Source organism: Ailuropoda melanoleuca, chromosome 19 (assembly GCF_002007445.2).
Source record: "Ailuropoda melanoleuca isolate Jingjing chromosome 19, ASM200744v2, whole genome shotgun sequence".
Taxonomy (NCBI): Eukaryota; Metazoa; Chordata; class Mammalia; order Carnivora; family Ursidae; genus Ailuropoda; species Ailuropoda melanoleuca.
Genome location: NC_048236.1, coordinates 35,472,972 through 35,485,255, shown reverse-complemented (window position 1 = coordinate 35,485,255; position 12,284 = coordinate 35,472,972). Strand labels below are relative to the sequence as shown.

Here is a 12,284-nt window from a genome sequence, read left to right as displayed (position 1 = left end):
AACTGGATAAGGACAGCTCAGGCACGAGGCCCTGTCCTGAGGCGCCTCACCGCCACCCGTCCATTCCAGCTGCGAAGTCATGGTGACCTTCTGTCATCGAGTTGTTTCCACCCTCATTCTGCAGATGAGGAAATCAGGCAGAGACGGGGCCCACCGCCAGCACTGGCACAGCCAGCCCAACGGCCGAGTCTCCACCTCTCCCCACGCCGCCCCATGACTTGCCCCAGTGGGGCTCTCCCCGCACTAGCGCTCTCGGCCCCTCTAGCTGCCCTGGGGTTACCTAAGTGGTTCTCATGCTACGAAATTCCCATCCCTGTCAGTGCCTGCCACTGTCCTGTCACACGCACCTACCACTGCTAGGCACGGGCACTGTCCTCATCACTCCACAGACGGCTCTTTCCACGAGACAATACATATTCCTGTGAGTGACGTAAGTGCCTAACCTATTGTAGTCTAGTCCATTAAAAGTTTTTAACCCACTACATTGATTTCACAACCACTTAGGGGTATCACCCAGTGCGAAATTATTCTCTAGCCTGTGTCTACCAAGAGGTAAAACACTTACGAGCGAGCTGCGTTAGGAAGGAAGCAAATATGTGAACACCGGCCTTCTTTTCTCAAGGGAAGGCCAGCCCCACCTCGTGAAGGAGTTGCCCCAGTCCGACTGGCCTGTTTGGATGGGCGGGCAGCCTCCACACCTGCACGCCAGGACACAGCTCTTTACAGGTTATAAAGTGTTCTCCCACGTCCACATGGACCGTCTCACGTCATTTTCACAATAATGTGGCACTTGGAGCGTTATCATCCCCATTTGGAAGCAGAGCTAATAGGTTCAGTGAGGCTGAGGGGCCTGCTCATGGTCTCTGACGTGACTCAGGAAGGAAGACTTCGGACCCGATACTGTTCCTTTCTTTTCTTTTTATAATTTGTGTCTCTCTTTCTGATTGCAAAAGCAACATGCATTATTTGAAAATACTCAAAAGTGCTAAGAAGAAAGTGAAAATTACCTGTAAGCTTTTCTTCCTGATTAACCCCTTTTAACATTAAAAAAAATATTTTTGAAAATTTTATTTATTTGGGGGGTACAGAGAGAAAGAGAGAGAAGTGTGGGAAGGCACAGGGAGTAGCAAGCTCCCCACCTAAGGGGAGCCCAGCACGGGACTCGGTCCCAGGACCTCGGGATCATGACCTGAGCCGAAGGCAGATGCTCAACCAACTGAGCCACCAGGCCATCCCCCTTTTAACTTTTTTTTTTTTTTTTTTTTTGCTGTTTAGGGTATTTTTTATTTTTGCTTTTATAAAAATAGGATCACCTTAGGTAGCCCATACAGAGGTGGGCGAAGCAGCAACCTCTTCAAAGACAGAGGTGTTCCCCACCAAAGCCTTTCTTCCCACTGCTGATAAAAGTCAGTCACCAGGAGGCCCTCCTCCTCCTTTTCTTAAAAGTCCTACAAAGCTCCATGCAGTAGTGAAGGGGGGAGTTGGGGGTGGGGCAGCATGGTAGGAAAGACTCGCCAAGCCAGACTCAAAAGTTTTGGGACATTATACAACACAGAAGGGAAAAAAACAGGTTTTCTAACTAAAACTACCTAACTTCAAGGAGAGAGAGAAAGAGGGAGGTGGGAGGGAAAGCAGTAAGGGAGGAAGAGAGGGACAGGGAGGGAAGGGAACATGCAAGCTTTCAGGAGCATGGCATCTTTGGCTTCCAGGATGCTCATGGTCCTAGTACGAAGAAGAGATAGGACTTGAGCCCAGAGTTCCAGCTCCTGCTACCTGCTAACCGACAACTCAAATCTGTCACCTTGACCTGTGAAGGCCTTATTTACGTTATTTTGTTTATACCTAAATTTTTAAAAAAGATTTTATTTATTCATTTGAAAGACAGTGCAAGCCAGAGAGCACAAGCAGGGGGAGCAGCAGAGGCAGAGGGAGAAGGAGACTCCCCACTGAGCAGGGAGCCCCAGGCAGGGTGGGCTCGATCCCAGAACCCTGGGATCACTGACCTGGCCGAAGGCAGATGCTTAATGGATTGAATCACTCAGGTACCCCATACTTAAAATTTTTTATATGACATGTTGCTTTTTGATATAAACTGACTTTTGGTTGGGGCTCAGTAATCTTTTTATTTTATAGTGTATTTTATATCTATGTCATATATATTTATAGTATCCATAAATAAATGGAATTGACATAATCATGAAACCAATAAATTATTCTTAATATCTCTGAATAAGATTTACACATTACTATGTATGTGTATTACATATATATTACATATTATAAAATATATGTAATATATATTATGTGTTAAATAGTAGTAAAAATAATAATAACAGTTACAAAGGCAAAGAGACAAAGTAAATTATCTAGACATCCTGGCCAGTATAATCCTTTTGAAACAATTACCTGTATAAAGAAATGTGTTGGAGTGCCCTCCTACCACGATGTCCACGCCCTTCACTTTCTGAGCGATGAGTTTATCTGTTTCAAAACCAGAGTGTCCCAGTGCAATGATTTTGTTCACATTTAGAGTTTTTAGCTTATCAACTTCAGGCTGCAATGCAGCGATTTCATCTTCAAATACTAAATTCCTTCCTAAGGAACAAAATAAGTAAAATGGACATTTATTAATAATTTTTATTATATTGCTTATCACACATACTAACAGGTAGAGTAAAAACACCTTTATCTACTAAAGCTCTTAAATTACTAAAACCAAAACATATTTATAAATTAAAAACAAAATCCCTAGGAAGACAATAAAAATTCACATCAATTTCCTTAATTCTGTTCACTTAATCTTGCCTTAGGTTAAGGTTGTGAATGACATTATGTTGCTCTAATGTAATCTCAAGCTTCAGGAGGCTTCAGACCTCGAAACCTATTTTTAAAAAAATGTGTTCTTAATATCAGATGTTTCTCAGTCATATTATTTTTTGACCAAGACATGGCTGTACCCATCTTGACTTGATCCAGTTCACCAGGTGTGGCTCAGAATGGCATTTATTTCCAACAAGCAAATTGGTTCACAAAAGATAAAGGTTTCTCATAATGAAAATACTCCTAAGAATTGTATCACAGGACCTAAGGGCAGCTGTGCCAAATTAGTTCTAGCTTTCTTTGAACAGGGGTTACTTCAGAAATGCACACAGTTTCCCAAGCATAGTACTTTGTAAGAAAACACTCACTTTTATGTCTTAGTTCTGGTCTTTTTGTTAAAGTGATCTCTTTCAACTTATGTTACTTGATTGGTGTTGTAAATGAAAATATAAAGATTCTCTCTGCTAAAAAAATGTGTTTTTATATTTAAACTTCCACTATGCCAAGGCAGAAAATGCCTGAGCACACGAGTGTGTTGTATGATATGTATGTCAAGTCCTTATGTTGTTTATACACCTTACTCTTAGCCAGTGCGGTGTGTTGGTCATATCTCAATAAAACCGAGGGGGGGGAAAACCCAGGTTAGTACATCTAAGGCTTTGTTTGCCAGTTCAGGATAATCAGGCATCAAACTTAAAACTCTGTTGGCAACTAGTCCTTGAACGTCAATCCCAACACAGCCGTTGATGCTGGGCTGTGTTCATTTGGTAAGGCTGAAGTTAGCACGTTCTCGAGCTCTACGTTCACAGGGTCTCATGCAGACATCGCTGGCATGGGGAGTGTGCACCCTCTTCCCTGCTTAATCCCCTTGCCGTGGTAACAGAAGACCGCCCCCTGGGGGACCAGGCTGCTGGGTGAGACTTCAAAGACTGGCCCTCTGGAAAATCAGCAACTCACAGAGGCTTTCATTTGGCTAGCAACAAGGAGAAACGTTCAGAGAAATGCCTCCCTCTGAGGACAAAGAAATGTATCCTCCTAATACAGCAGGAGCCTCTGGGGATCAGTCATCACACACATAAGAAAGCATGAGATCTATTTCAGGATATCTTGAGGGGTGACAGGAGTTTCATTACCTTGCTACCATAAATGAAATGTGCTATTACACCTGTGGGCACCCAGGCCACCAGGACTGGAGGGAAGGGGCTGGGTCAGGGGCCAGAGATCTGTAGGAAGAACGCCTGCGCTGGGCCTGTGGTCCTGGTGGAAGTAAGTGTCCCCAGAAGCACTGTTCCACCCCCCTCCCCCAACTGGCCTCTGTCCCTGCACCATCCAGCCTTCCTCTCCTGGGAGCTGCTGGGAGATACATTAGCCCAGTCTCGGGCTATCAGAGTCCCAGCAAAGGGGGGCTGATTTCTGGAGCCCCTGTATCTCTTCACTGACAAGTCCTCCTTTCTTGATGGTGACTATTCCAGAAGGGATCACACTTTTCTCCCCATCATGCCTGAACTCCTTGGTCAGTCATTTAGGAAGCTGTACAATCTAGTCCTCACCCAACTTTTTGCCTTCCCTGCTTGGGACCTCTGTTCCAAGAAACTGAACTATTTGCTCTTTTGTGATTGCAGCCCCCACACTTCCCCGCTCTCATGTGTTCATTCCAGCAACATTTATTGAGAACTTGCCATATGCTGGGCACCATACAGAGCACAGAGCAGTGACAGAGAAAGATAAGGGCCCACCCTCACGGGTTGCCTCCCAGCACGTGACTCTGACCTCACCGCTGGAATGCCCTTTGCCCCAGGATGTTCGAAGTACCTTGAGGGGGCCAAGCAGGTTCTTCAAGTCTACAGGACCTCCAAACTGGCCATCACTCCTTTCACTTACCCTCTGTTCCTAAAAGACATTCCCCCACTCCGACTTTAATTAAATTCTATCTTAAATGATTAAAAAAACCAGTGGGTAGAATAGAAATTACAGAGACACATAACTATTCAATTATTCAGCAAGTCCACATTGTATCTAAAGCTCCTACGCTGGCCTCTGTACTAGGTCTGACGTTCAGGAGCGGAGCCCTGGGCTCTGTCCTCAGGCTGCTCAGACCCGCGCAGGCAGCCGACAGCAAGGGACAAATGCGATACGGGGAGGTGCTCAGGCGGAGGGATTTTCTGTGGGAGCTGGGGACACAGAGCAGGAGCAAAGGCAGCAGCAACCGGGCCTTGTCATCCCAGCCCTCCCGACATCGGCAACTGGCCTGTTAGCCGCCAGGCAGCCCGTACACTCTGCCATCCCCACGCGGTCCTCTTTGCAGAAAAGCCCGAGGAAGCGGAAGGTGCAGCCCCCCTTAGCCCCAGGGGGGGTCAGATCCCCGGCGGGGAGCAGTGGGGAGGAGAGGACCGTGGTCAGGCTGCGTGGGGTGGAGCGCAGACTGCGACTGTCCGCGGGGACGGCCCAGGGGACCACACAGCGTCTAGAGGCGCGCTTCTGAACACGCTGAAGGCCGGTGACTCATCCTGGCCACCGCCGCCTCCAGGCTCCACAGTGACCTCGACCGCAGCTCCGTGGTGAGCCGGTGTCACACAGCGTGCAGAGGCTCCGTCCCCTGGGGGACGGATGTCTACCTGCCCCCTGCAGGCCCTGCCCCCCGCCCCCACCCGGCTGCAGAAGCCTCTGCCCTCAGAGCAGCACCGCGCTCAGGACCGACCTTCCCGATGGCCGGCACGGACTCTTACAACCAGGACTAGACGACTTTGCTAACTGCTGAACGATCCTATCTCCGTTATCAGTTAGTGCTTCATGACCCGCTTCCAGTAAGCCAGCTCCTAGTTTAACTTCTCCTGTTTTTCGGGTTTTTTTTTTTTTTACAATAAGCTCGGTGCAAGGGCTGCTACCATCTGTCACCACACAACACCACTAAGTTCCTATGCTGCACCTTTTATTCCTGCTAGTTTCCCTTTTTTTCTTCAAATATGGGAAGAAAGCTGATTTGGATAATTTAGAAAAAATGTCAATTTCTTTTTCACTGCCAAAGTGTTTCGGTCAAAGTGTTCCTGTAAAAGTGGCTCAAAGTGTTTCTTGAATAACTTTAGAATTATATGTGAATGCATGTATATAAATATATAGATATATATTATATGATATATAGTATATATAAGATATTTATACTAGGATATATATACCATAGGACTTTTCAAGGATATGTATTCCTCAGAAAGCCAGATACAACAAAGTCATTAAAAAGAAAAAATAAATAATGAAAAAGGAGAAAGGAAAGTTAACTAGACATATAATGATCATCCTAGAAAAGGAAAGGTAAGGTAAATTGAGGCAAAACCCTAGCTCTGGGCTCTCTGACTCCACAGGAAAAGGGCAGTGAATTATGTTTCACTCTCCAGGAAATGACTCTGTAATGTTAACACTGGATGTAAATAGCTTTCTTGCCCAATTTTGAATGCACTGAATTAAACAAAGATACTGTGTATGTCAACAAAGAAGTTCACTGAACAAAAGAGCAATGTCTTTACAAAGTCATTTAGAATAACGGGAGCCGGCAGACTGGTCTCATCAACGTTTTCCTAAGTAGACTACTTACCCAACATCACAGGTCTTCCTGCTTTTACCCCCGGTCCATAAAAATCATGCCAAGCTCTGATTTAATACATCTATTTGCAACCAATGAGTGCTATAAAGTAGAAAATACCTGGATTTGAGAGAACAGGGGTTTCTTTTGAAGTATATCCAACAATTCCCACAACTTCGTCACCAACAGGAAGAATTTTATAGGGCAAATAAAGTCCTGATATTTGAGATGCTAGTGGCCCCTTTGCTTTTATATTTGCACTCAGAATTGGAAATTTGGCCTCTTTGAGGAGTGGATCAATCAGTCCTTCCACACCATTATCAAATTCATGATTTCCCAGTGCCTGGTAGAAAGGGAAAAGAGAATAAGAATTAGGTCCTCTGGAATTTCCAACAAAAACATACTGTAAAGAATATAACATTAGCCCAGTGGCTCCCAAGCCTGATGGGGCCTTTGGAGCCGACCCCATGACCTCCATCATCCTCGGAGATTTTACTCAGTGCCCCTGGGGTTGGGCGCAGGGAAACACAGATCTTCAGGCTCAGGTGAGAATCGCTTCCCAGGTCCTGCTCTGATGGTAGCAGGGATGCATGCAGCAGCTGCCCGGAAAGCTGGCTACACGTCCACTGTCCTGCCACCCCCAGATCTGGGCAAGTTTGAGAATCTGCATTTCCTAAGCTCTGCCCAGCCTTTCCAGGCTCTGTTTTCTCTCATAGAGCCGTATTTCAACCTCCCCACCCAACTGTTCTGACCACTCATCTGCTGGGAGAACCATTAAAATTAACAGGACTTTAGCAAAAGGCGACTGGAAATGTACTGTTGATAGACCAGAGCCTCTCCTTGTCCCATCCTCACATCTCCTCCCTCGTTCCTCCCTGATGCTCCCACAACTCTTTCTTCCCACTGTGTGGTCCTCTAATTCTTTGGGGAAAATAAAGATCCCCAACGGCCAACATGTGGAGACGGCTTTCTCCTCATCGTACAGGGTGGCATGGGTCTCCTCCTTCGGGCAGCTCTGGGCCCCCTGGGTTTCGTTCCCAGCAGTTTCACATCCAAGGAAGATTGGGATGGTGCAGGGTTGTTGGCCCACTCTGAGCACAGGACCTGGTGGGGAACTGACATGGTTTAAAGATGCCCTTGTCTCCCGCTTTCTTTGCTCTCTCCCAGTCCTCACTGCTCTGGGAGTGGTCCCTGGGTCCAAAACAACAGCTTTGACATCTGGCAACTTCCCCCAGAGTAAAACTGACAAAACACGGCATTCTGGCCACCTCCCCTGAAAAACCTTCCATCCCCTTCCTCTCTTGGCCTCTCTTGGTCTCTCCCATAAGCTTATCTCCGCCAGGCACCTGCTTACCTGCTCTGGCACGCTGTTTCCTAACTTAGTACTTAAACCAGTGAGTCTCAAGCTTTCTAAATACCACAACTGAGTTTGCTTCACTTCGCTGGTCATCTGGGAGCAGACCTGGAAGTGCTGGCTGGTGACCTGTCAACCGAGATTAGGGCCCTCCTGGATTCTCTCAGGGGCCCCACTCCTTTCCTAGCACATTCTACACTCTGAAGGTGTGTTCAGCGTGTTCATGAGGGCCTCGCCAGACTGTGTGCTCCCTGCACCCCTGTGTCCTGCTGCCTCCACCCTGCTCAGCGCCGTGGCCCCTCACTAGCCATGCAGGTACCTGTGAGCATCTGTGGCTCGAAGAGTGCTTGTTATGTCCCCATGCATAGCTTTTTACACACAAAACACCACAATGTCTTCACATTCCCACATACTTGTCTCCCTGATGAAACGCAGAATGTGTGAATTTGCCTCTCTCCCCCAGCCCCCTGAGTATCCACTCATTTTTATTTCTTCCTCTTAACTAATTACTTCTCCCTTAAAGGCCGACCTAAGTCTTAAAGGGTCTCCCAGTCTTGGGTAATTGTCTTTCTATCTTCTCTTGGGAACATCATGGTTTCTTCCTGTGGTGAAAACAGTCTTCCTTATGAAATGACCATGAACTGTGTGGTCTAACTGCCACGTCTTTAAATTTGAGCATCTCTCTCATTCCTCACGGCAGATTATCCACGTGTCAGCCACTCTGCAGTTTACCCGCAGCATTATGTCGCTAGCGTTCGGCGACACTTGAAGTTACCTGTTTCATTCACTTGTGACTTGTTTGATGTCTCCTCCCCTGACTAGAGTGTAACATCCTGAAAGTGGGGACGGCTATCTTTTCCTAGCTCTGTGGAGAGAGGAGCCCTGATCTGGGCACTCAGGGCTGAGCATGGACCGGCTGAATTACCTCCTTCACATTCACATCTTCCACTTGGAAGTGAACATCTGCAGTCCTGACTTTCCCCCGACCTTGAGTTCTCTATGTCCAGCTGCCACGTGGATGCTTCCCTCCAAGGACTCACAAGCACCCACATTTACCATGCTCAAAGCCCCTTCCTCTGAGATTCTCCATGTTGCCACCATCCACCCAGTCAAGGAAGCCAGAAACCCCAGAGCAGCTGAATGCCCCCCACTTGCTAGTTCTCCCTCACCCCCCCACCAGCATCTCACCTTTGCCTAAATGCTCTGTTTCATCCACCCCCCCCATGCATTCCTCACCCATTCCCTCCTGGACCACTGCCACAGCCTCCTCACTGGTATTCAGCTAGCGCCATTCCCTTCTCTAAACCATTCACGGTAGTGTGGCCAGAAGAATCTTTCTAAATGCAAAGTTTATCTTGTCAATCTCGACCCCAACGTCTTACAGTGACTCTCCACTGCTCGTGTAATAAGGCTCTTGGAGATCTGGTCTTGCCTTCCCCTCCAGCCTTATTTCTGACACCCACCATCTGCTAAGTATGAGACAACCAGGCAGGGCTGGCTCCACCACTCATGAGCTCCACCGCAGCACAATTACAAACCACAGCTTCCTCTGGAAGCACAGTGAATAAGACAAAGGTTGTAATAAAAATGAAACAGCATTTACTAAGTACTTGCCATACGCCAGCATCATGCAAAGTGCTTTTGTTAAGAAAACCTGGTTTTGTGCTGTGAGATTGGTATTATTACTATTATCATTTTACAAATGAAAACAGATCTAGAGACATTGAATGAATTGTTCAAGGTCACACAATTAGTAAGTGGTAGAGCTTCTGTTTGACTCCAACCTTCTTAACCTCTATGCTTGGATAGAAAGAGCTCTGCATAAGGCCTAGCAGATAGGGGGCACTCTGAATAAAAGCCTAAGTACCTGCAGTTCTCATGCTCTCTCTCATCTTTCTGCCTTTGTATATAACAGGCAAATGATGACTGGTTGATTGAAATACAGATAGGTAGATGGATAGAATTGAGTAGAACAGAAGTATTCCTTTTTGTACCGTGCCTTTACCCCTTTAGTCAACCAGTGACTTCAGCTCCTGAAGTGTGATGAGCCTTCCAGCAGGACTTCCTCTGCTCTGATGGTCCCATCTGTGCAGCCCTGCACCCGCCCACTCAGTCCCTCTGGAGCAGAGCAACGGTGCACACCGGATGGACACCTGAGTGAGCGGAAGGGTCTCTGACGAATTTCTTTCTTCTATACACAGCTAACTCTCCCTACAAAAATTCCTCTGCCAAAAGATTCCTTGGTAAATTCTATTTTCTTTGTAAACTCATATTTTCATTTCCCCCCCCTTGACTTTTTCCGACCTGTTTCTCCTCCGTCGCATTTGTTACAACTTCATTATTCACGAGCTCTTTGGAACGAGGAGCGCACCACTCACTTGTGTTGACCAAGCTCCCTGCTGGCATATAGCAAGTGCTCAAGACACGTGTTACATACAATTTTTCAAAGTTTTTACTTTCACTCCAGTTAGTTAACATAGTGTCATACTAGTTTCAGGTGTACGATATAGAAATACATGGATTCTTATTCATTTCTATTTTTTTTTTATTAACATGAAAATACCTCAGAAGAGTCTGTCCAAGAGCATTCAGAGCAATGAAAGATAGAACCTATCAGGGCAGGTCATCTTTCCACGTCCCTTTACATCTTATGGGGCATGTGCAGCACAAACGTAAGAAAATTTATGCAAATTCATACTGCAGTACCGTATGCCTTTTCTGGTCTTCTCTGAAAATTCCCGTACCTTTCCTTATGTGTGCGTGTCCATTTTTTGCTGCTCTGCCCAAAGCTTCCCCCATGGCTTTAATAACCAATCCTAATCTGAGTTAATCTGTTACTTGCCAGGAATGCTATAATCCCCACATCGGGCAAGTGTTTTTTCTGACCTGAATCATATTCTTATGCTCTCTCCCTCTTTTTATTTTTGCTTTCCAAACATTTGATTTTTTTTAAAATAACTTTTATTTTGTTATATTAGTCACCATACAGTACATCCCCAGTTTTTGATGCAATGTTCTATGATTCATTGTCTGCATATAGTACCCAGTGCACCATGCAATACGTGCCCTCCTTAATACCCATCACCAGCCTATCCCATTCCCCCACCCTCTCCCTTCTGAAGCCCTCAGTTTGCTTCCCAGAGTCCACAGTCTCTCATGCTTCATTCCCCCTTAAACATTTGATTTCTAATATTAGCCTCATTCGCTTACTAACCCTATTCACTCACTGATTCTAGACCTATTGTAATCTTGCGTATTTTCACTATAAACACTAAATTTCACCAAATGCACTGTTCTGTAGTTGAATACAGCTGAGCGTAGCAAAATGACCTTCTTCAGTATCTCCAACACCTAAATCACAGAAATTGAATGTGAGCCTCTGGTCTAGCCTTGGCTCCTCGCCCTCACTGCTTTCTTTGTGCAGAAGCCTAAAGTGCTATTTAAAAAGACAAAAAAGAAAAAAAAATGTGTTCTTGGACATGAAAAAATCTTTCCTCACTTTCCATCTAGCCCAGCCCAGCGTGTTCAGCCCCTTAAGTCCCTGAAATGTTGCCGGCATTTAAAGCTAAACACAACTGTGAGTGCAGAAGGAGGTCTGACTCTTCTGTGATTCTGGTTACAGGGGCTCTCATCACATCAACTCTGAGGCACAGAGTCTGATTTGTTTAACACCTTCTGCAGGTGTCTGTTAATATTTACATTTGATGTGGACAATTTGTCAAAGTCTAGCCGTGGCTTTGGAGAAACTCTATGTTGACTAAAGATAAAGCCCAGGGTTTTTCAGGTCATACGAGGCAGCAATGGAACAACGAAGATACCCGAAGACTTCTGGCTCCAAGTTTCTCGTTGGATTATTAACAACACCCTGCAGTGAGGAGTGAGGGAAAGCTTGCGTCTACACATCAGTTACCATTCTCACGCATTCTGGATACAGGCCAAAGTCAACCTTCCCTTTGTGGACTGGCAATTTCCTTACTTAGACACATTTTCAGATGATTACGAGGTGATCAAATCTCTAGTCATTTTATTTCCAAATGCACCGTATGCCCAACGGAACTGAAGCTAAAGTTGAAGTATTGTCTCTTGGATGCAGTGCAAACAGATACATGACGTCGTAATGTCATTCTCCTGTACCTTTCCTCTGTCCATGAAAGATGCTAACTGATTGATTTAACCTTTCCCACTGTGCTTGGACTGAGCTGCAGAATCCTTCTTACCTTAGCCCTGCAGGGAGTTACTGTCCATTAACTAGAGCTGGCGCTGGAGATGAAATTAATTTTTCATGTTGCCCTAAGGTAATAATTCTGTATGGCATCTATTTATTGAGTTCTCACAAAAATAAAATATACCTTCAGTGAGTAACAAATGTTAGAGGCCATGCTTTCAAAGAAAGAGAGCTGAATCCTTCCTGACTTGTCTCTCAGTGTGGCTGGACTCCGCTACTGAATTCAGCAGCCACACAGACGGGCCCGACTGCACTGTCCTCGGAGCCTGGGTGCCCACTCTCAGGTCTTTTCTTTCCCAAGGCTCCTCCTA

At 45.9% G+C, this 12,284-nt stretch overlaps 1 protein-coding gene across 1 annotated transcript in view; it reads right to left on the bottom strand.

The window, feature by feature from the left end:
* Positions 1-12,284, bottom strand: part of NT5E (5'-nucleotidase ecto) — a 45,514-nt gene that overhangs the window by 21,197 nt on the left and 12,033 nt on the right. The window contains exons 2-3 of the mRNA XM_002923172.4: positions 6,515-6,737; positions 2,407-2,595 (exon numbers count right to left, since the gene is read on the bottom strand). Of these exons, the coding sequence (XP_002923218.3) occupies positions 2,407-2,595; positions 6,515-6,737 (412 nt within the window). The remainder of the gene's footprint in view (positions 1-2,406; positions 2,596-6,514; positions 6,738-12,284) is intronic.